At 45.7% G+C, this 25,002-nt stretch overlaps 1 protein-coding gene, 1 long non-coding RNA gene and 1 pseudogene across 2 annotated transcripts; 1 reads left to right on the forward strand and 2 right to left on the reverse strand.

Annotated features, from left to right (window-relative positions):
- Positions 1-3,728: 3,728 nt before the first annotated feature.
- Positions 3,729-7,732, forward strand: LOC133903404 (methionine gamma-lyase-like). Its single transcript, XM_062344765.1, has 2 exons — positions 3,729-4,725; positions 6,933-7,732. The coding sequence occupies exons 1-2, from the start codon at positions 3,744-3,746 to the stop codon at positions 7,538-7,540; spliced, it is 1,590 nt and encodes a 529-aa protein (XP_062200749.1). The 5' UTR covers positions 3,729-3,743; the 3' UTR covers positions 7,541-7,732.
- A 494-nt stretch (positions 7,733-8,226) lies between these two features.
- On the reverse strand, positions 8,227-15,733 carry LOC133903405 (pyridoxal reductase, chloroplastic-like; annotated as a pseudogene).
- A 4,458-nt stretch (positions 15,734-20,191) lies between these two features.
- LOC133903563 (uncharacterized) lies at positions 20,192-21,225 on the reverse strand. Its single transcript, XR_009907287.1, has 2 exons — positions 20,912-21,225; positions 20,192-20,820 (listed from the first exon to the last, which is right to left on the reverse strand). It is a non-coding gene; the product is annotated as an uncharacterized LOC133903563 (long non-coding RNA).
- Positions 21,226-25,002: the final 3,777 nt, after the last annotated feature.

Genomic DNA, 25,002 nt, shown 5'->3' on the forward strand with positions numbered 1-25,002 from the left:
ATTTCGACCACGTTTCACGGGCAAGTCGTCGTTTTATATATTTGTTTGTCGCTTAGAATCTCACTGATTGGCACATGGAACGAATTTACGAAATTGGACAATGATGCGTTTACGTTTAACACGTTTGCCGAACTTCAATTGGTCGAACATGTTCAGAATCACGTAAAATATAGAGCCAAAGGATCGGAGAGTCGTCTTCAGAAACGCTCCCAGAATCATCGATCGATGCCTGTCCGCCTGCTGCTCCTATGAATGCCAGCCAAAGAATAGTCATGTAACACGTGTGGTCGTCAGTCCGCGTGTGACTTCAATTGTAATCATCTAGTCCAACGGACTTTCTTAATTTTCGTTTGAATGAACCTAAATTTAAGCACAGAAAATTTATTGAAAAGGAAAACAAAAGAAAATGAACTTTTGAGGTTTTATCAAGCCTTAAACAAGATCATTAACCCTAAATCAAACACCAACTTAAAACAGAAGCGCATATATATGTACCTGCGTTCGGTGATGCCATAAAGAGTTGACGGTGAGGTCAGAGAGTGTCGGTGTAGATGCAAATGTTATCAATGATGACACCGGCAATAGTCTTCACGTTGTTTACTGCGTTCTCTTAGGATCGGATTAGAGTTTGTGAGGGGAGATTAGCCTAACATGCGAATTATGGTCACATGTTCTACAGGACTCCCCCTTGGTTTATATAGTGCAGCACAAGGTGGGACCACCACTATTTGTTAGTTAGGGCTCCCGATCAGAGCGCACGGAGGAAAAAACGGATCTCCTTTTATCTCGATCACGTTAGGGATAAGGCCGAGATCAATCTCAACAGGAACATCAGAGCAGGAACATCAGAGCAAGATGATGTGAAAATAATCCGCCAAAAGCTGTATTTGGCGTGTAAAAATATCCCGGGATCCTTTTCACCTCAATGGCAAGTGACGAGCAATACTACTGGTACTTGGGATGAAACCTGGATGGCCGAAATGACAAGAACAACGCAAGAATCTTCCAAAAAAAATGGTCGCCTTCCGATGCTTATTTGGCTACGACTCGGACGTTGTGCGGTGTAACCAAATGCTCGGCTGATCAGTGCTTTTCACCGTCGTTCTCACGAAAGCAAACTATTTAGCTTTCGAGAAGCCACGCGTGCTTTAATCATTGTGTCAGTTATGTTGACACAGGAGCTGTTTCTACGTGCTGCCGTAGATAAACGGAGGACTTATCTGAATTGAAGTCGTCCAGCCAGGCATGGATGAGTCGATAAGTGCTGCCGCGTGTTAGCGCGTGCCTCTTTCGTTGCTAATCGATCGACGTGGAGCGATGATCCCTTGCGCCATGGTTGCCTGTACCTTCCGATTTCTAGCCATGCTTTTCGCGCCACGCATGCAGTCACCGTCGTACGACATCGATACTGGTAGGCGGATTTGGACGGACACGGATCCTCTGCATTAATTAATCATTGTTCACTAAGTATTACTGCAGCTACAATGTTCGACTTTACTGTAGCACGAAACTGTACTGTAGCATCAGGTACTGTATCGTTCCTGTAGCAGTTGATCCATCCGTCCATCTCCAAATCAACGGCTGTGGAGTGCTACTAATGCACTCCATTGTAGCTCTGTGCAGAGGATCCCTGTCCGATTTGGACGGATCGGAGCGACACTTATAAAATCCTCCTAAATTCGAATGCTAAAAATCTCTTTTTCTAACTCCAAGTCTAGGTGGAGATAAATTTCACTGAAATCTTGATCAATTTCAAACATCTAAAAAATAGAAAGCATGAAAAAAAGGCTACCTGATAGGAAGGAACAAAGTAAGGGGATAAGAAGACCAAGCATGCCTGAGAGTCAACTCTTGAAAAATAGAAAATAGATGCTAACCATACATGAATTACAAGAATGCAAGCAAGCGATAGAAAAGATATTCCCTCGTACGAACTACTATGATGAGATCATTAGTGAAAAAAGACCAACCTAGAAGAGAAGGAGGAGTCAGCTTTCTTTAAAGATTGAGTGTCAATAGGACAGGACAATTATGCCATTGGGGACATCCAAACTTCAAGTAAACTTGTGGTTATGTGGTCGCGCAAAAGAAAGCTTATATCCTTTTATTTCAAGATGAAAAAGCCTTGGTTTCTTTTTATTTTTCTTTGAGATGAAAAGCTAGTTTTTTCTTGAAAGAAATGGAAGCGAAAAGCTTTCGGTTAAGTGACTGCTGGTCCACACCTTGACAATTGACATGCATGCCGCGATATATTTGGAAGAGGAAGTTGTGCACGGTTTTGCCTTGTTGATCCACGCGCGGCGAGGCTTAGTCAGACGCTTGTCAAGAACTGATCCATCACCCTGCACTACTGTACACGAACCTGGTCAACGGTCCAGAGGCAGATGCACAGCATCCTAATTCCGCTTGGCTTCGAATATGTTCCCCTTTTGCTTATAGATCCGGAAGCCATGGCGGCCAGATTCATCCGAGATTTCGAGGTCGATGTGGCATCAGCAGCCTCACTCGATGCATGGGAAGCTTGAGCAGGCTACGGTGACCATTTTTTTGAAACGCCAGTATCATTTTTACCACTACACACATACTTAAATAGTTTTTTATTAAAGATCGGAGATGTAAAACTTATGATCTTAGCAACACAGGCGAGGTCTGGCAGTTTTGGTTCATTGAACATGCCCGTGTTTTCACCACGAGCAACGGTGCATTGGATTTGGGTTCATGCATGGCTCGTGGGTCGAAGTTGTGCAAAAAAAGAAAGTGATGAAGTTGGGTGTAGCATGTCTTTCAGGGAAAATCCACCTGAAATTACGATCGAAATTGCCAAACATATTTGGGAGTAGTACTGAAAATTCCATTAATTCCTGCTCATAAACGAATAACCTTCTTCTAGAGGATAAGCAACGATTAACTAGGATGTATGGCATGCATTAACCAGTAACCCTATTTCGTCTCAAAAAAAAATTAATAGCCTTGCTGGCACGAAATTAAGGTAAAATAAGGGGAAACTAGGATGTACATGTAGCGTGCATATATCTTTAATATTTAATGTTGGATATCTTTACCAGATTCAGAATCAGCTTATTACTATCATGAGAATCATTGTTGGATATTTCCCTAAAAATAATTAAGATTGGATACTGCACTAAGCACAAATCGATTTACCACTGTAACGACAGTTTGCAACACTAGATTCCAGCCAAATATAACGTCCAGACGCTACACTTGGCATGAAGCTGTCATACTGCCGTTACGATTTTTGAGGCTGCAACGGCGAAGCCCCCACGAGATGGGAAGATGAAGTGCACCTCTTTGGATTGAAGTCCGGAGCCGTCCTGTCAAAAATATTGTTGTTAACTGAGTTCATAGGTAATTAATTTGGATGGATGTTAATTATTGATTCACATCGGCAGCGGTGGCTATTCTAATTGATTTTTCACATTAATATGCGAGCAATCAAATGTATAGGCGCACCGATTAATAGGATGAGGTTGGGCAACCACCATATCTATCTATCGGTGAGACCTTCGTGCCATCACTTTGTACCATATTTTTCATCCCTAGCGTTACTGATTCATGACTGAGCAGTTAACCCTATCTTAACTATATTTTTAGATTAGATCCACCAAATGATCTGCCAACTTTTTGTTGTGTTCATGGTTTGGCAGGGTATCACGAGCACCATCCAAACATACCGGAAGACTCCTTAGTCCTTACCCCTTTTGTCCTTCTCCCCTGGCCGTAGGATGGGTCCCGATTCATACCCCTCCATCCGCCGTCCGCTGCTCCAGGCGCGCGGTTCAGGCCTGTCCACGTCACGGAGCTGCATCTACCGTCTCCCAGCCACAGAAGATCGCACCCTTGCCTATAAATTGCACCCATCTTCTGTTCCCTTCCCCGCGCCCCTCTCTGATCTCCTGCTCCTTTCTAACGCACCCATCCCAATGGCCCAGGCTATGGCTGCCGCCTCCGAGCTCGTCAGCCTCAAGCGCCCGTTCCAGAACGACGGCTTCGCCGACGAGAACGGAAGCGCCGACGAGAAACCGAGGGCGCACCGCCGGGACCGGGAGGCGGACCCGGCAGCGGCGATGGCCGCGGCGCGGCACGAGTTCGGCGAGCACGGCGGCGTGAACATGTCCATCGAGGCGTCGGCGACGTTCACGGTGATGGAGCCGGACACCATGCGCCGGCTCTTCGCCGGCGAGCTGGGACCCGACCGCGGCGACATGTACATCTACAGCCGGCACTTCAACCCCACGGTGCTGGCGCTGGGTCGCCAGATGGCGGCGCTGGAGGGCACGGAGGCCGCGTACTGCACGGCCTCCGGCATGTCGGCCATCTCGTCCGTGCTGATGCAGCTCGTGGGCGCCGGCGGGCACGTTGTGGCGTCGCGGTGCCTTTACGGGGGCACCCACGCGCTGTTGTCCCGGTTCCTGCCCCGGGCCGCAGGGGTGCGCGCGACGTTCGTGGACGCGGACGACGAGTCGGCCGTGCGCGCCGCGGTGGTGCCCGGGGAGACGCGGGTGGTGTACGTGGAGACGGTGTCGAACCCGACGCTGGCCGTTGCGGACATCCCGATGCTGGCGCGGGTGGCGCACGAAGCCGGGGCTAAGCTGGTGGTGGACAACACGTTCACCCCCGTGATCGTCTCCCCCGCGCGGCTCGGCGCCGACGTCGTCGTCCACAGCGTGTCCAAGTTCATCAGCGGCGGCGGCGACATCATTGCCGGTAAGGACACGTCCGCCAGCACACTAACTCCTCCTGCATCAGCATGCATGCGACGGCAAAGAATGCCTAACAGCTCATGGTTGGAATTTTCCACCGAAATGGACGTTTTCTACACGTTGCATTTAGCGTGTTGCATGCACGGTTAACACCTGCAAGTTGGCATTAGGAAATGAACTCTATCTTTTGCATTGTTACGTAGATACGAGCAGATGCTGAGTACTCGATCGTCTCGCTTGTCCTGTACGACTATGAGAGTACTCAGCATGGAATGCCCGGAGCCGCGGGATATGCATAGGGAGAAAGGACGGCTCTGTGTTTCAGTCAAGCTAGGGCTCAAAGCCGTCCTCAATCACATGGAAATGCTTGGAGCCGCGAGGATACAGCGGCGGACCTTTCGGTAAGATAAGCTGCGGCGGCCGTCTCACCTACCGGTCGATAACTTAGTGGTAGGTGAGCATTGTTCAGCAGCCGGCGCCGGTGCCGGCGCCAACCAAGCCTGAGGTGAAGTTCGCCCTACCTAAATTTGTGAGCATGGTCCGCCACTGTGAGGAGATATGTATAGGGGTGAAGGACGGCTGTGTGTTCCAGCGCTCAAAGCCGTCCTTGATCACATGGAATGCCTAAAGCTGTGAGAATATGTATAGGGAGAAAGGACGGCTGTGTGAAGCTGGGGCTCAAAAGCCGTTCTCCATCACATGGAATGCTCGGAGCCACGGGGATATCCTTGCCGTCGTAAGATGGGGAAAAGGCGAAAAGATATTGAGCAGAAAAGAATCACGAGCACAGCATGTCAATATATCAGTGACTACGACATGCTCCATCACTAGCTACCTGCCACCATTGGAACAGTTTAGTACACAACACACGTGCGTTTTTGGAGTTTTTTTAATTCGAAATTATGTGTCAGGATTTTTTTACGGACGAGTAAGTCGAGCTAGGATTCCTAGATTTTTTTAAGGGTAAAATAGACATACTACTCACACACATCACACTCGTACTATATATATACACACACACACAAGTTAAGATAGGATTACAAGACTTTGAGACCTCTAATGTGTAGAAACGTATATTACCACTAAATACGCACATGTCTATACACATATTAGGACTGATCAAAGTTTGAATAGTAAAATCAAAATTGTTAATTATTTTGAAACGGAGGTTAGTAGTACACAACACCCGTGCACTTTTCGAGTTTTTTAATTCGAAATTCTGTGTCATGATTTTTTTTATAGACAAGTAGATCGAACTCGGATCCTAGATTTTTTTTTAAGTATAAGGAGACACACTACCCCACGTACATCGTACTCATACCACATGTATACACGTGTGTGTCTATAATGGGATCGTAAAGCTTGAGACCTCCTGTGTGGAAAAACGGGCAGTACAACTAAACAAACACACGTATGTATATCCTATACCTAGCTTGGAACCCATCCTTAAAGCAACTGGGGAATAAATCCCTGATGAGCACCCGTGAAGGCCTTAAGGCTACCAAATTATGCAACAGTGTTTTCTAAGGAAGTTTTGATACAGTTTTTTTTTTAAAGAGCAGTATTTGGGACAACAACACCAGACCATGGCAGGGGACCCAAACGACAGAGCACCAAGTCAGTGGCCTGGCCTCATGCACCCTGAGCTATAGCTAGAGCGAGCGAGCAGGCGCGTGACGTGGTGACCCCATCGAGCTACCCGTCCCGGCCTGGCGCACGCTCCATGTGCTGCGCGTCAGGGTCAGGCCTCCGTCGACGGCTCGATCAGACATTCAGACGCATCGATCGATCTGACCGCTCTGCGTTCCTGTGCTAGCTAGTTGTATGGTCTGGCTGATGATTGCGAGCAATGGTGTCAGCCGTGATGCAGATTCATCTCCTTTGTTTCCTGGCTAGCACCGCCACTTTGCTTTTCTTCTCTTCATTGTTTCTTCTCCTTCAGTAATGGTCGATAAGGTCGCTAGCTGGAACTGGAAGCATGCACTCAGCACTCTCGGTCGTGTAGTGTGGCTTGTCCTGGCCTGGAAAGTACAAGCTGCAAGCAGACAGGAGCTGGCCATGCTTGTCTGTCGTTTGGCGTCCAGGTTTCAGCGCGTACGTGCGGTGCAGGAGAGACGAAGAGAGTGTGACGCGTTCGCTCATGCAGCTAACAATCTATAACGTGGAGTGAATACGCGTGGTGATTTTTGAGCTTTGGTGGTAATTTTCCAGGCGCGATCTGCGGGCCGGCGAGCCTGGTGAACGCGATGATGGACCTGCAGGAGGGGGCGCTGATGCTGCTGGGCCCGACCATGAACGCCAAGGTGGCGTTCGAGCTGTCGGAGCGCCTCCCGCACCTGCCGCTGCGGATGCAGGAGCACTCGCGCCGCGCCATGGCGTACGCGACCCGGATGCAGCGGCTGGGCCTGCGCGTCGCGTACCCGGGCCTCCCCGACCACCCGCACCACGCGCGACTGGCGGCCATGGGCAACCCCGGGTACGGCTTCGGCGGCATGCTCTGCGTCGACATGGGCACCGAGGACCGCGCCAACCGCCTCATGCACCACCTCCAGAACACCACCCAGTTCGGGCTCATGGCCGTCAGCCTCGGCTACTACGAGACGCTCATGTCCTGCTCTGGCAACAGCACCAGCAGCGAGATGCCGCCCGAGGACCGCGCCCGGGCCGGCATCTCCCCGGGGCTCGTCCGCATGTCCGTCGGCTACAACGGCACGCTCGAGCAGCGCTGGGCGCAGTTCGAGCGCGCGCTCGCGCTCATGCAGCCGCCGCCGCACCACAAGGGCGCCGACCGCGACGCCGACGCCGGCAACAATCACTGACGCTTGCGCTTCCAAGTGTGGCACCGTGCGTGGCAACTATGCTTTCTTGCTTGTGGTGTATATACGGCTACCCATCTAATTAAGGTTAAGCACCGTCTGATCCCTCTGCTTCAGATGGACGCCAATGTAAGCCGCTTGATCTCTGGGGAACTTGGAAACGAATCTGAATAAGTGCGTCTTAAAGTCTGGTTATGACCCGTTTGGCAGAGTTACGGCTCCGAGATCCATACAGTATTTGATGTTTATAAGATAAAATAAAGTGATTTAAATATCTATTCTATTTCAAAATATGAACAAGATACATAAATCGAAGACCATCGGAGTTTTCCACAACTACAGCTCTAAGAATTTATAGAGTTAGAGATGATAAGCTTCAAAATTTTCTTAGAGTAGAACTCTGCCAAACAGTAATATGGTGCAATTTCAGCATGAGTGCAGTACCGTGGTCTATGCACAGTACCTGAGCGGTGAGCCGAAGTTTGAAAACATATATAGTTTCTGCAGCTGCTGAAGAAAGAAACTTCAGAGATGTATGGGCGTTGTTTCAGTACATGCAGAAACATACATACATGCAGGTTCGTGACATATGTGCATACAGGATCACTTTAGCAGCTAGCAGGAAGCAGGATTTGCCACGAGTCCGAAATCTGAATGAACACCGTTGCCTGTGAGATTCCTGCATATGGTCAGGCAGTTTGAAAGATGCTCTGGATCATTTTCTTTGGAGCCGTCATCGCCGCGGATTCGAGCTCTGAGATTTCAGGACTGAGCCTCCAGCCGAGTGCACCCAAATTATCCTCGACGTGCCTGACCGATTTCACGCCCGGAATAGGAATTGTGCCTTTGCAGATGCACCAGTTTATTGCCACCTGCGTTGAGAGCATAGCATCAGCTTTGTTCAGAAACCTTGTCACAAGTCATGATAAACACACACTTACCACATGTTGAATCACAGGAAACATTTGACGATCAAATGCCATATACACCAGCATGCCCATATAAGCATGGAGGAAAAAAAGTTACTAATTTTCAGATGCTTGAAAATAAGGCAAATATCAAGCGATCAATCTGAATCGTAGAATGAAGATCTAATGACCTCCACTCCTCTTCGATCTGTTTTCTCAACGTTGCAACCGTCTCCGTTCAACCTCCTCCGCTCGCCCCTACCTGCTGCCCTCCTCCGCTTGCCCCTGCCTGCCGCACTCCTTCGCCCATCTCTAGCGACGCTCCGTCACTATGCTCCCCGTGTTAGTGATATACCCTAGAAACGATTGCGTATACAGATTGGATCTATGAATGAGATTTAATATAATTGAATTTCTATAAGGATTTAGAGTCATGATAGGTTTTAATGTGATTAAATGACCATTAGTATACTCTATATAAGAGGAGGCATGAGCCGTGAGAGCATGAGTTGATTTTGCCACCAAAATCCTGGCTACCACCTCTTCATGAACTCCCTGCAAAACCCTAGTCAGACGTGCGGTGCTAGCACACCAGTGTATGATGTTATATCCCTATACGTGTGGATACCATAGAGGTATTGCTGCTATTGTAATGCTGATCTCATTGGCATGAAGATCGCGGTGCTGATTTGTGCTCTCTGATCACGGCATTGGTCGTGCTCTGTCCTCGAGGAGCACAATGTACCCGCTTGGGGGTGCTCGAGGAGTGCGAGTACCTGGTCAACAAGGTGGTCGACAAGATTGACTACTTCCTTTTTGTGGTCGAGGTTTCCCTTCGTAGTCGTAGATCACGACAACACTGCTCGGAGCTAGTCAAGGAGCGTGATCACCTATGTGGGACTGGTCGCTGACTTGATCGAGAAGTTGTTCGAGGAGTTTGATGCGCACGGCGTTAATCGGTATATTCAAATTCTTCTTTCGCTGCACTACGTGGCAATTGGTAACGATCTATGATCTCATATTGATTTACTAGATGAATCCGGTAGAAAAGTTTATTTTAGACTAACGTAACCAACCCATTCCCTAACACCCCTGCCCACCACCCGCTTACGCTCATGATACCGGCGCCGCCACCGTCATCTCGCAAGCCACCGTCCACCGCCGGTCCGGATGCCACCTCCAGCCTCCCTCTAAATCCAGCATCTCGATACACCCACTCCGAAAATCCCCCTCCCCTAATTTTAGCACCGGAGAGATCCCTCTGATTTTTGAGGGGCATGGAATTTAGGAGGTGTGGAAAAAAACATGGTCAGAAAAAAGAAGGCACCAACACAGGCTCAGAAAGCTGAGACACCATAGTCGAGCCATCAAACAGTCGGTTAGACCCAACCACTCGTGTCTCCTGGTCAAGAACTATGCGTGCATGCATTGTGTGTATGAAAAAGTGCACTTATTAAAGCACAATCACCAATCACATAGCCTAAGTTGGCGACTTCACAGCCATTGTGCTCTCGTTAAGCACTTGCCTGAGACATGGTTTTCCCCTTCTTTTCTGCTATCCTTCTCAGACAAGTTAGTAAAGACTCCAACCCAGGAACAATTTGCCTGAACAACACAGACCTGCAGTGCAGAGAACAGATAAACACACCATGAAGACATGCAATCATCAACCAACAGAAATAAGAGTTCAGGAAAAAAAGCTTCATAACCGCATCACCTTGGTCCACTTGGAAGGTTAGAAGTATCGTACTTCCCGGTCATCATCCCTTATCCAAGTGGACTATACGCGATGAGACGAATCCCCAATGAGTCACACACAGTATTCAGTTCCATTTGCTCGTCACCCATGCTCGGTACTGAGAACTGAACCTGCATGACTTAGTACTTTCTGGTAAACACTGAATCAAGAATTCTATAATACATAGAACTAACTATTTTCTGCAGGTACCTGAGCTGAGTTCAAGGGAACATCTTTAGAGGCTAGATAGGTGTGGATCTTCAGAAGCTGTTTCGGACCGTAATTGCTGACGCCGACGGCACGAACGGGACCCTAAGAAGCACACATTGCAGTCAGACTGTGTGCCTAACTGACCAGATGTTATGATATGTACCACTGATTATACCGAGTGGAATTCAGTAACGTTCAACGATGACATGATAATCTGGTGTGATGTGTTTGAAAGTACAGTGACCTTTTCATACATTTCAACTAGTCCATCCCAGAGAGCGCGCTCCTGCAAAGGTGCATAGTTAGTAGTAGACCAATGCAGCTGCCCTACTCCGAGCCGATCAAGCTGCAACCTTTCCAAAGAAGACCTGAAATAGGCACTTCATGAGTCACATAAACGCTTAAACTAATGGTCAGGTTATGCCCAATGTTTGCTTAACAATTCTTATCAAAACATACACGCTAATAATCTGCAAAATTCCCTTGTATGGAAGAAACACTGTAATGAACAACGTGAAATGCTGTTGATGTACATTAAGCGAACAAATTGGGAGAATACTTGCAGGCGCTGACAAACTGGCCCGATGTTAACCGCCAAGGATGTGCAGCAAACTTCGTTGCAATGACCACATCATCCGGAGATTTAATTGGTCCTGGGACATTACAAAGGAACCAAGTTGAATGATTTCAACTAACAAATCTGACAGAAAGAACACCAGTTTCATGGATTCCTGAATCAAATTTTGAGATATCAGTAATTCAGTCCGCTAGCTAACCTTCAAACTCGCGGATAAATTTTCCGAGGAGCCGTTCGCTTTGTCCATTCTGCCTTCCAGTTCCATAAGAGTCAGCAGTGTCAAAACGGTTTATGCCATTCCTCAGAGCCAAATTGAAGCACTCCTGAAGCTCATCGTTCATGCTTTCCCGATATCCCCAGAGTAGCTGATTTCCCCATGCCCACGTTCCAAAACCCATAGGGGACACAGAAAGGGGACCGAGTTTCACCTAGATTTGTCAGCAATAGTGTCATTTTCAGCACTTTTCATTGAACGAATATGAATTCATGAATTAAACAGAAACACTCTGAATTCTCTAGACACTGTAATATGCTACGGTTAAGACTTCAGACAGAAATGTGATCCCACAAAGATGCACAATTGGTTGGTTTTGGAGCTGATAATTTTTTTTTTCGAGAGCACGCTCGTTGTTTCATTAAGAGGAAGAGAAAGAAAATACACGCGACCCTGCCACTGCACCACAGCTTGTTGGAGTAGAAGGCTTTATGGTCATCGTGTTATACGATTACAAATATGCGACCTAAAAGCAACAACATGAAAGAAAGCAAAACATGGCGATCACTACCGCCGAAGAAAATCGACAAAACGCCTGTTGCCGGATTGCACCCAACACCACCCCTCATCCCGGATTGCTCTGCACAGATCACCGGCCAATGTTGCTTTGCGATCAAAAACCCTGTGGTTTCGCTCCTTCCAAAGGGACCAGCAACCCAGAATGAAGATGGAATCAAAACCGCACCTGAAGTCCTTCGGGAATCGCTTGCGCGTCGGGAGCCACTAGTCAACCAACTCCAAGTCAGTCTGCGAGATGAGGGGATGGAAAGCCGTGGTCCTTAGCAGACTGAACCAGACCTCACGGCTGTAGACACAGCCGATGAGGAGGTGTTGTATAGTTTCGATGGCGTGTCCGCAGAAGGAGCACGAGCCATCGTTTGTCAGACTGTGTCTTTGTAGGCGATCGTTCATCCAGTAGAGACCGTAGAGAGCCAACCAAAGGAAGAATTTGCATTTTGCCAGGGCCTTCGATTTCCATAGCTGCTTCGCCCTGGCTAGCTCGGTTTGTCCATGGAAGAAGGTCCTGTACGCCGACAAGGAGGAGTATTGTTGGTTGGTATTCCAACGCCAGATGAACTTGTCCGCAGCGTCCGTTAGTTCAACCTATGCTACCATGTCCCAGACACGTACGAACTCAGAGAGGACAGCAGCCGTCAACGATCCTTTGATGTCCGCGCACTCACCGCCGATCACGCAAAGCGTCAGCCACCGAGCGCGAACGCGCATTACGCTTGCAAACAGCCTGGAACAAATGTGGCGTGAGCTGTTGAATAGAATTTCCTCCTAGCCATTTGTCAATCCAGAACAATAGCTTAGCACCATTGCCGAGCTCGACCAAACATGAAGCGTGAAACATTGAGGTGATGTTGCTCTCGGCCTTTGCTGGAAGGGAAGTCTAGGTGTGAGAACCGTCCACACGGTGCAACCATTCTCAACAGAGTCGAAGCGCATAGCCGAGGTATGTGAGGTTGAGAATCCCCAATCCGCCAAGAGCGAGCGGGCGGCAAACTCCGAGCCAGGAAACAAGGCATTACCTGCCAGACACCATGTCGCTGCCACCCCACACGAATGAGCGGTGAAGTTTGTCGATCACTCTCAGTGCCCACGATGGCAAGCAGGTCGCAATGGACATGAAAACAGGGATCATAGTAAATGTCACCTTTGTAAGAAGAACACGTCCTGCGGTGGTTAGCAGGCCAGCCTTCCAAGACGGTAGCCTATCAGCCATAGTGTCCACCAACGGCTAGACGTCACACTTACGAAGCTTCGTCAGTGATAGTGGGATTCCAAGATATCGAACCGGGAAGGCGACCACTTGACATTGGAAGAAACGCTGAACGGAGACCAAATCTACATCAGAGTAGCGAATTCGCGAGGCTTGGCATTTGTTCAGGTTTGTGAATAGACCCGAAGCAGCAGCAAAAACATCAACAATCGCCTTTGTTAGCACCAGATCCTGCTCACAAGGAGAGATGAAGATTACCAAGTTGTCCGCATAGAGTGAGGCTCTATTCCTTATCTCAGGCGCCCCCAATCCACCGAAGAGCTGAAGCTTATCTGCCAGCATGATCAGAGCATTAAGGGTCTCCATCACTTGCATGAACAGAAGCGATGAAAGCAGATCGCCTTGACGAAGTCCACGAGTGTGGCAGATGCGGCGCCCAGCACAACCATTGAGAAAAACCCGAGTACTGGCGGTCGAGAGAATGATGGCAATCCAGTTAATCCACTGACACTAGAAGCGAAGATGACGGAGCACGTAAAAAAGAAACACCCAAGAAACAATGTCAAAAGCTTTTGCGATATCCACACGCAGCAGCAGACTAGGGCGCTTCTTGCAGTGAAGGAGCATGGCGCCCAGACGAACCACTCTGAAGTTGTCGTGGATTTGGTGACCTTTAATGAAGGCGGATTGATTCAGTTGCACTAGCTGTGGCAACCTTGACACGAGACGCATAGCAAGCGACTTGGTAAACAGTTTACTGAAGCTATGGATTAAGCTAATTGGGCTGTAATCTTTCAATTCCTAAGTTTCATTCTTCTTTCGCAGCAAGATCATCAGCGGACTATTGATGAGATTGAAGCTGCGGCTATCAAGCGACCAAAAGACGTTGAAGCCCCTGACAATATCTGGTTTGATCACACTCCAGGTTGTTTTGTAAAATAGCCTTGTAAATCCATTGGGACCTGGGGCCTTCTCGGCCGGAATCTCCTGAGTCACCTTCCAAATTTCCGACTCAGAGAAACAAACATCAAGTTCTGTGAGCTGGAATTCCCAGGGAAGTAAAGTTAAGCGCAAGGGATCTTGCCTCCTGTGTTCCAAGCACATCGTTAAAGTAGTTGAACACAACCTCCTCTTTTTCACTTTCATTTACTATAGTCATGCCCTGCACTTGCAACGATTGAATGTAATTTTTGCGCCGGCGGTGACAAGCCTGCAGGTGGAAGGATTTGGTATTTGCATCCCCCTCGACCAGGAACAGAACCCTTGATCGCTGGCGCGCAATGGAACGCGCCAAAGATGCCAGACCCAAGAACTTAAATCTGAGCTCCTTCTGAAGATCAGCCTCATCAGCTGAGAGTTGCCGCCTGTCCATTGCAAGATCGAGGCGATAAACGGCTTCTTTGGCCACTGCCAACTGCAAGCAAAAGCTACCCACGAATTTTTGACTCCACCATTTGAGTGCCTTAGCAGTCATGGGAAACTTGTAATCCAACGAACAGAATGCGTCCGCATTGACAAGCGGGCAGTGCCATGCCTCAAGAATGCCTAACGAATGGAGCTGATAAAATCTTAAAGAAAAAAAAAAAACAGAATTACAAGATTCCAAACTTGAAAGTTTCACTTGTCCATGAGAAACTGGCAGGACAATATCCTCTTCTTGATTTGCCAATTGTATGATGCACCAACTAAATTCAATTATAACCCGTGTGTCAGTGGCTTTCTCCTCATCTAAGAGTTCAAAAAAAGCATGGCCATGGAATGGTAAGTTGGTAACAACGGTGAACTTTCGTCACCAAGGTTCTCTCCAACGCAAATCACACAACATGGAACTTTTAGGTTCCCGTGCCCGGCTTCGATAAAGAGGAATGACAGCATCAGTAGGACAGCAATGATACTGGTAATAATCTACTGCAGATTTCGATTAAAATAACAGTACATCTCCCGTTTGATTCAAGGCTTGACACCAAAAGGCATCGTTAATCTAGTCACAACCCCGTTGGAGCTCCATGAATAAGGGCGCCTACGGTCATCGGATCCTTCTTGTGGTTTGCGCTTAGGGAGGCCGGAAATCTAGGCTCAGTGACGCCGCGCACATTCAGACAGAGCATCAAGTTTGTGCCAGTGTCCCATTCGTTTGCCTTGTTCACAATGGCAAGGTGCACATTCAGCTCATGTCATGTCACAAGCTGTTCATAATGGCAATGTGCACAGTCCTAGGAGTAAAAGCTTTGTAATGTTTGGGAGGACTGTGGAGCATAAAAAACTGCAAACCAAGCCCTAGACGACTACTCTGTACTAACAGTATTCAATTCTCACTCAGTCACCTGCCAGTAGAATCGATTGATGATTTATCATTTAAAAGATTAATTATTTAATTATGATGTTACTTATTTCGATGAAATGTGAGACTATATGAGTCAATGCCTATAAACCAAGTGTCAAATAAGCGAAGGTACTTCTAAACGGTGGCAGCACTGCCGTGAACGCCCAACTCAAGCATGTAAAGATTAAAGAGGCGTACTGTGCTGAATTCTTGCAGTAGATGTGCCATTGTAATCTGGGTTAAAGGTGTTCACTTTGCCATTGTAATCTGGGTTTACGCATCCGTATCAGGCATTCATGTATACTCAAGGGGAGAGTTTCTGGGACCTTTTCCCACGGCCAGAAGAGCGGTCCGAGGCGCAGCGCCGCGGAAGGTGGCGGCGGCGACGCCCTCCAGAGGCTGCCTCCGCCGGGTCTGTGCGGCTGCGCAGCGAATGGCATGGCCGGCAGAGCCATCGGTGGGTGGGGGGTGCGCTCGTGTCCGTTCGTCCCCTGATAAAAATCTAGCGGCTGGTTGGCTCCTCGCGGCAGTTTCGCTCCCGGGTGCTCGCTCTTCTCCGGAAACCAGCCAGTGCGAAACCAGAGCTGGGCCGGCCACGTCGTTGCGGCCCAGGCGCAGGGCGCCGCGAGCGATTTTACGGCGAGTAAAAACGACGGTACGAGTGCGCGGCGCGCGAGGAATCTTTCCCTGCCGCCGATGAGTACAGCGCGCTACTACTCCGGCTGACGGGCCGGTTGGGTTGGTGACGGTGGTAACTCGGACTTTTCACACGCGCGCCGGACCATGCATTGATTGATCGCTCAGTCGATGCAGAGACGGCGCCAGCCGCCAGGGGTGGAAGCATGCAGCACCAGCGGCCCCGTCAGCCGTGGGATTTTTTTTTATAGAAATAAAACACAATTCGTACATGCACACATATACTCATACCATTACCTATATAATATTTATTAAAAATTAAAGATATGAAACCTAAAAATTAATAAAATTACCACATAAGTCTTGATATTAATATGTATATCGTCTGCAACTAAAAAAAATCATGTCTCGATAAAACACACCGTAAGCTCGGTAATGGCCGCGCTCAGGTTGACGAGGAGCTTTCTTTCTTTCCCGAGCACGGATATCGAGGACGTTAAAAGTCTCCGGCGGCAGGGGGCTAGGTACCTAGTAGATGCCAGGGCTGGCAGGCGGCCTTGGTGTGCGAGAGCTCGCGTCGCTTTTTTGTGTGGGGGCTGGGCGGGCACCGCCGCGCGCATACGGACACGGCCGGGACGGGGGTCGCCTCAGGCGGGCGCGAGCCCCGTGGCGCAGCGGACCGAAATCATTTCGCAATCGATGAGCTGAGCGCCTGCCTGAGCAGTCCTGACAGCGCTGTCTCGCCTATAGATAGTATAGCGAGCGCGGCGCATTATATTAATTGCCTTCGCTTCAGCCTGGACTGGCCGATTGGGTCGCATTCTGCACGACCACCATTTTAGAAAGAAAAAAAAAATCTAGACCGGATTTTAATTGGCTTCTATGATTTGGCAATTGGTCGCTGAAGTAGTCGAAATGTATACTTGCGTGCTCCTTTTCATTTTTACCTGAACTCATGTGCGAAAAACATTTCCGCCCTTCCTCTCACGCATTGCATCATGGCCTTCTCTCCGACCGTTATCACCGCTGAAAACAACCATCCTCTCTAAGATCCTCACTTCTTTCAATTTACCTCACACTGCGACACTACTACTCACCTCTGATGCGCTATAACTATGTATGGTTTGTACTTCTCAAAAGTCTAACTATCACACACAACACTTAAAATGATTCATTGTCGTCAATTATATATAGGGTTACGAAGGTGTGGGCCCACTTACTAATACATAGAGGGTTATGTGTTCCCTTCTTATTGCTTTCCCAGCCAAGTGAATCCAAATTAAATATATTGTGGTTGTGTCTATACAGTGTCGGAGCTTGAATAGGAATGTAGAGGGGTCAGGATACAAGAAACTTGCTATGTTTAGTGATTTGATTTATTATGTAAGTGATAAAATAAGTGTTTCTATTAGAATTTTGTAAAACAAGGAGGGGCCATGGCCCCCTTTGGTCTCAAGGAAGCTCCGTCACTGTGTCTAATATGCATTTATCCCAGTTGGAAGGTGGAGTTCGAAGGGGATCGATGGTATCCTAGGGAGGTATAACCGTATAACCTCTACTGAGTTCATGTGTCCATCTCCTCCCACACTTCTAGGGGTAGGATTTAACATCTCACCATTACGGGGGTAGTGGCGAAGAGACATAGAGCATGCATTGAGATGGAGCGTAATTGAAAACTTGGAACTGAGCTACTGTTTGCTTGACTGTGTGGGGGAAGAACTGAATAAGGGCCTGTTTGTTTCAGCTTCGGATTGTGGCTTTCAGCTTTTACAATCCGAAGCTGAAACAAACAGTCAGCTTTTGGTTATAGTTTTTTAAAATTTACTTGTTGGATTGTGAAAATCTGAGAAGCTGTTTTTTCTCAACTTTTGATAGATTGTGAAAGTTCATTTTACTAAACTGTCTATCAATTTTTTTTAACTTACAATTTCAAAGCTTTTCACAATCCAGCTTTTTACAATCCAGTTTTTCACAATCCAGCTTCTATAAATTGTTTTTCAGAATCTCCAACTGAAACAAACAGGCCCTAAGAAAGCGCAAGCTGGACCTGAGGAAAGATAAATAATGCTTCGAAAAAGATAGACATTTCACACGCGAAATTTGGTCATGTTACTACTGAATTCATTTGTATAGAAAGTTCGTAGCTTTCGTGCGGAACGCTTTTTTGAACCATCTGTGAAAAAGACAAAATCAGGGTTCGCAAAATGTCAAATCTCACCATTTCCATGAACTAAGTTGCAAATAATACAAGACAAAATCAGGGTGGCATTTCCTAAACACCAATATAGGTACGTTCGCGTCTATGTTGCAGAGTGAGAATCAATTCGTATTGACCTGGAAATTACACAATGCATTTCAATCATTTGACGCCAACCTCAGTCCATTTTAGCTGCCTCCAAACCTTGGCTCTCTGGCTTGCGTAATCTAACGGTAATTCTCCTCACCCATAATTTGTTTGGGGAAGAACTTCCATATACCTACTTGTATACCTCTGTTAGACAGAGTTTTAATCCTTTATATTACGGACAATTTTACAGAGATAAAATCCAAACTCACTTATAATAATATATTTAACATCCGATCTGTCATAAGTCGTTCTCACATTGGCCTGCCCTGCACACGCTTGCGAGAGCGACGGAAAAGGCCCCACGGCCGCATGCAGGGCCTTGTCCGTCCCGGGGCGCTCTCTTCAAGAACGGGAGGAGGACCGAGGCTAGGGCACAGCTAGCGCGCGGCTCAATTGAATTCGGGCATTCATGGCTCCCTGCTTCTCCTGCGGCATGCATTGGCGTTGCGCGCAGGGCCCATAAATGCCGGGCGCGCGCATGGTGACACCTCTTTTTCCCCGCACAGGTCGTAGGGAGCTGGCTCGATCTACGTACGCATTCCCCTACTCTTGAGCTAGTAGACCTCACTGCTGCAACTCCCATGGCGATGGATCGGTCATCGGATCGAGCGAGTAAAGTATCCAGGAGTAGCAGTTACAGGGCGCAACTACGTATGCTCAGATGGGAGAGTCTCATACCTAGCTACGGTAAAAAAAACTAAAACTTTGCAGAATTCCTCGATTGTGCTGTGTTGATCATTGACCAGAAGAGCAGATATTATACCATGGCTGGCTGTAACTCTGTAAAACCTGTACTGTATTACAAGCTCGCTGTTATTTTATGCATGCCTTTCTTCTTCTGCGATATGTAGGTACTAATTTTATGCATCAGGGTTGAACCTCGGATCGATGTGTTCAGCTAGCTCTTGAAACGGAGGAGCTAGTTCTTCGCTGCATGAGTGCATGACCCTAACAACATTAGTAGTACGTTTTTTTTAATGTTTTGCAACGCGAAAACTAAATCTGCGATTTGAGATGTGGACAAAGGTTGTAGTCAGTGAATTGTTCAAGCCTGCAAGACAGCACGAGCACGACAAATCGACAGAAGAAAATTAAAATAAGGCACATACATATGAACTTGTACAATTACTTGGAGCATAGTACGTGCATGCTGCTACCTCGCATCGTTCTGAAAAGACTGATGTGAGCTCGATCGCTTATTAGAACGTATAGAAAATTTCAGTACCAGCATTCACGCACGTACACGTAGGTGCAATGAAGTAAACGAACCGACCAGTTACTACGAGATCTTCAGTTATACAGTACTGCGTACCAATGCAAATTAAGCCTTTGTTCATACCCCCCGAGAGCCTTTTTGCCTTCTATATACATCGTCAGTACTATTTTTTCGCGTCGTTGAGTAATGGTATGGAGCGGAAATAATTAAACAATAGCTTAAATTGTGGATCTATCTAACCTGCAATTATTGTTTTGAGTCTCTCAGCAGCCGTGTGCTATATATAGCGAAGTGAAAACCTTTCACATGTTTTGACATGCAAAAATATGTAAGTAACTGAGGATGTGAACAATGACACACACACACACACACACACACACACACACACACACACACACACACACACACACACACACACACACACACACACACACACACACACACACACATATATATATATATATATATAGCATGGGTGCAGACTCGGTACTCAACTAGGCATTGAAAATTAATCAGAAAATAGTTTTTTGAGGACTAGCTAGCTCGCTCCTGCAGGATCAGCATAACCAAAACAGACGATATCAAGTGTTCACGCAACCGAAGGTTATACATTTTGCCTTTGCTCAAACAAACAAAGTACAAGGCACATCGAATAGTCTTGCGTGCTAGCTAAAAGATTATACAGTAAAACAAGGCAGAAAACAATAATCTCAGATTACTTCTTAGATCCATATCCAGCTGAAGACAAAAGACAAGTCGAACTATTCAAAACTAGATACAGCATCAAACGAGGTCCAACAGCTTCTAAACATGCACATCAACAAACCACAGATGAGAGGGCCTGCTGAGAAGAACATACAACTGGAGTACTTATATATACAACGATGTCATTCGGTCGAGGAATTAGGAACTCTTTCCAGGTCCAGGTCCCAACAAAGCTGAAGAAAATACACACGCATACCGCATCTGGTCCTGAGAATTACACGCTTCGAAACTTGAAAGGGCCAGCACCAAGACTATCCTCAAACCTAGAAAAGATAAATACCTGAAAGCAAGAATAATCAGATGCAGATAAATATATAAGTTTGCACCAACTTTAAATAGCATGTTCTCGAAATCTTTGTGAATACGTACTCCATGCATCATGCATGCATAGAAAGAGGGGAGAAGGAAATGGAAACAAAGAGGCATAGAGAGAGAAAATGGAGAGAGGAGAAAGCGAAGATTCTCCCAATCAAACGGTAATGATGAAAACTTTCAGCACCAGCCAGATACACAGAGGAAAGAGGAGTCAAGGCAGGCCATCATTACAACAATCTTGCTACTCCCTGGTTCACAAGAAACAAACAAAAAGTCACAGTGGAGGTGAGCTAAGATCCAGCCATCCAGGAGTGAAAGTACACGTACTCCACGCCATACCAAGAACAACAGGAATCTCACGAACAACCCTCACAAACATTTCAAAAGAACAAGAACATATTTGCAGTAACGCCCACTACATATCATATTTGAAGCTATCCCCGAGGGGAATGAAGCCTGGTCCGAGATCCCGCAGATTCGAGGAATGAAAACTACACATAAATCATTCTCAAATCACAGGCAAAACCTTGAACCAGACAACATTCCACTCAGAAGCAAATAGCTTCATATCGATCCTTCCCAACCTCTCGGTTCCCTCTCCCTCTCATCTCTCTTCCTTTGCAGGAAGCTATGTGAGAGGAGCATGGGTATGTATAGACACAAGCACACATGTGGCATGGTCCAGTGAGGGGTCATGATATGCGAAATGATTACTGCTACACAAATTTTCAAGTCAGAAAAATATTATAAATTGGAAACTCACGCGATTTTTGCGTTCCTCAAACAAGTACTACACTTCGTCACAGACAAATGGACCAACAATCACTGGAGCCCACCTGTCAGTTGCACTGGGCACACAAAGCTAGGCATTGAAACGGCTACATGCAAGACCACAAGGAAAAAAACAGAGGGCATTAAACAACCATAAAGGCAGGGATGAATGGTGACAAAGAACACGGCGGCAGAGGGTCGGACCTACAGCTGTGGTCGCTGTTGCTGACCCGGGGGGGGGGGGGTGCATGGCAGCCGTCGATGACGATCATGACGGATGGGAGGGGTGCAGGCGGTGAAACCCTAGCGATGACGAAGGGGCGGCCAGTAGGGGAGTGGTTGAGTTGAATGCGCGGCCCAAGATTTGGAATCTGGTGTGCTTGTTCTTGTGTTGCATTAGTGCCTTGCATTATTCAATTTTCACTTGTAAAAAAAATATACATCTTAGAAAGAGTATATACTTAAGTTATAACGGGATTCTGTCGAGCCAAGAGTATATATACTATGTACTCTTAATAGTACACTCTATATATATATATTCCCATGCTATTTAACGCACTATCCAATCTAATCTCGTCGAATCAGCCCGCAATCGGAAATCATACATTTTAAAACAGAAAAACTAAAGAAAAAAAATCCTTAATACTAAATAGGAAATCACACATTATAAAATAGAAAACCTAACGATCGCAAGATCTCTATTATAAAATAGGACACTAATTCTGAAATCGAAAAACCGACAAATGAAAAAACTCTATTTAACACATTGGGTGTTAAATACGAGTTATATATATATATATATATATATACACACACACACACCCATATATATAAACACACACGAGAGTACTATTCTACACCACGTCTAGCCTAACTCGCCTGCCCAACAGCAGCCCTGACAGCCAACTCGCCTGCGCCAACTAGAGCGAGTTGCGAGTCGGTTGCACCTGCGCGCCATATGCCCAGTAGGTGTCGGTACTTTGTCCAGTAGGTGTTGCTCAATAATTATTCAATAGTTGTTCAGTAGTTGTTTAAATAGTTTATAGTTGTTATTCAGTAATATTAATATTGAATAAAACTACTGATACTACTGAATAAAATTATTGACAATATTGAACAAACACCGACGGCAACTACCGACACAAATTACTAAACAAATTTATTATAATTTGGTGCTACTAAATAGCTACTAATATAACTGCTGAACAAGACTACTAACACTACTGAAACATCCAAACCTCGAAAAAATTACTAATAAACAACTACCGAAAAATTACTAAATAAAAACTACTAAATAACTACTGTGCTAGTGGACAGCGCAAGGACGCGTGGGGACATGTGGTGAGAGCGAGAGACACGTGGCTGCATGGGGGCGTAGCTGCTGTGATGGGCCGGCTATGTTGCACAATATATTATATATAGAGAGAGAGCTGAGTCACCGCAAGATATAGTAATACATGCACTGTGGATTCTGACTGCATGCCAGGCACATACAAGTATGAGTTGCAAGGCCTTCAGGAGTTTTTAACTCCGAACAGGGTCGAAACAACGGACAGATTTTGCACCACAAGAGCGCGCGGAGCAGACACTACTGCATACGCATCACGTCCTTCGGCGTGGCGAGCAGCCGACAGAATCACCTTGTAATGTTTCAATCGGCAATAGAAAAGATGATCCTATCTTTCTCTATGTTCTCGGATATGTTTGATTAATGCATATGGTTGTGTCTTGTGGCACATACTAGTAATGAAATCTTATATCAGCAATATGTTGTCTCATTAGATGCATGGTCCGATAGTCATACATGCATATACATCAAGATCATGCCTGCTGACGGCATAGACCCCCTCGTAAGCCTCGTTTACCGCGTATATTACAGACGTACTATACATATGATAAGAAGGACACTGTTGGTTTTGTTAATGTGCTTGATATTTACTGTTCATGTGTTGGTTTGTTATATGTGAGGTGTGACACGCTGACACAACAACACAACTTTACACGCGGCAAAAAATTAAAAAAAAAATAGTGTAGTGCATGTCCAACAACCATTCAATGATTCAAACCCAGCCCAGGGCTTGCAAGCCATGGTCTGCAAGTTGGGGTTCATATATAGGGTCGAGTGTATCAACTTGGTCGTACTTAATCCTGTCCTAATTCAGAGCAGTTAGATGGCGGACTTGTCATGTCATCACATAGTACTACAGTACTACATATGCAAAAAAATACTACTATATATTTTTTGAGAGGACAAACTATACTCTTGTTTTCCAATCATACTTCACATTATTCCGAAAAGTTCACTGAAACCACTATGAAAAACAAGCTGCAAACTATACTCTTGTTAACCAATCACACCTCACATTATTCCGAAAAGATTACTGAAACAACTATAAAAAACAAACTACTCCTTGGATACATATGCAACAAACAGTGATGCCACCTATATATATACATGCACATTGCATACCACTATAAAAAACAAACTACTCCTTGGATACATATGCAACAAACGGTGATGCCACCTATATATATACACACACATTGCATACCATTCCTTCTTCTATGTTAGTTTGTGCCAATTTACCAAATTATTGTTTTTTTCTCAACAAAAGCATCACCACCACTATGGGAGATAACACAGTCAATGATGCTCTAAAAAAAGAAAGAAATAAAGAAAGACAACCAATGAGGAGGCCAGGAGGCCGCGGCCGGCCGTGAATGCATAGGCGATAGTAGGCCTAGTTGCACATACGTGGGCCTTCCTTTGATCCATCTTGCTGCATTCCTACGTAGAGTTTTTTTAATTTTTATATTTTTTAATATAAAAAATTATTTAAATATATCTCGAATAAAAAGATTTTAAAAATAGACGGTTACCGCGGGTACAGTGAATCAGTGACAATGGTGAACAGTACTCTAAATTTTAATTTCCTCCACCTTCTGTGTACAAAACAGTGATGTTCTGTTGCTCCAAAAATTTTTTTTGTAAGTGTTCCATAATTCATGTGCAACCTATTTTAATTTAAATCACAAAAAAATTCTATGTAAAATTTAAACTAAAATTCTCCAAAAAAAAAGCTATTTTTATAACTTCTAGCAATTGTTATGCCCTCAAATAAATTTCTAAAAATCTGATAAAATTCACTAATATTCTTCTTATGTGATATGATAATTTATAAAATTATTTTCAAACCTAGATTATATGGTAAAAAAGTGGATTCTTTTGTAATGCACCATTTATATGTATTTTTATAATTTCATGTGATATTCTTCTTTTAACTTAATTTGAATTCAAACATATATAAACCTAGTGCTAAAAATAATTTTTGAAATTATCACATAATACAAGAAGAATATTAGTGAATTTTACCAGTTTTTTAGAAATTTATTTGAGGCCGTAACAATTGATGGAAGTTATAAAAGTAACCTTTTTTTTGGAGAATTTTAGTTTAAATTATACACAGGATTTTTGGATGAATTCAATTAAAATGTGTTGCACATGCATTATGTAACATGTACAAAAAGTTTTAAGATTTTTGGAGCAACAAAATATCACTGTTTTGAACAGAAAAGATATGAGGAAAATTAAACTTCAGAGTACTGTTCACCACGCGGTAGGCTCTAGCCACTGTAGGTGTCTATTTTTTCAAATTTTT

Source organism: Phragmites australis, chromosome 21 (genome assembly GCF_958298935.1).
Source record: "Phragmites australis chromosome 21, lpPhrAust1.1, whole genome shotgun sequence".
NCBI classification, from domain to species: Eukaryota; Viridiplantae; Streptophyta; class Magnoliopsida; order Poales; family Poaceae; genus Phragmites; species Phragmites australis.

Bases quoted from the DNA above. Each gene is read 5' to 3' on its own strand.
- LOC133903404 (XM_062344765.1), top strand. From the start codon at position 3,744: ATGGGTCCCGATTCATACCCCTCCATCCGCCGTCCGCTGCTCCAGGCG. The intron at 4,726-6,932 runs GTAAGGACACGT...GTAATTTTCCAG, and splicing joins CGGCGGCGACATCATTGCCG to GCGCGATCTGCGGGCCGGCG.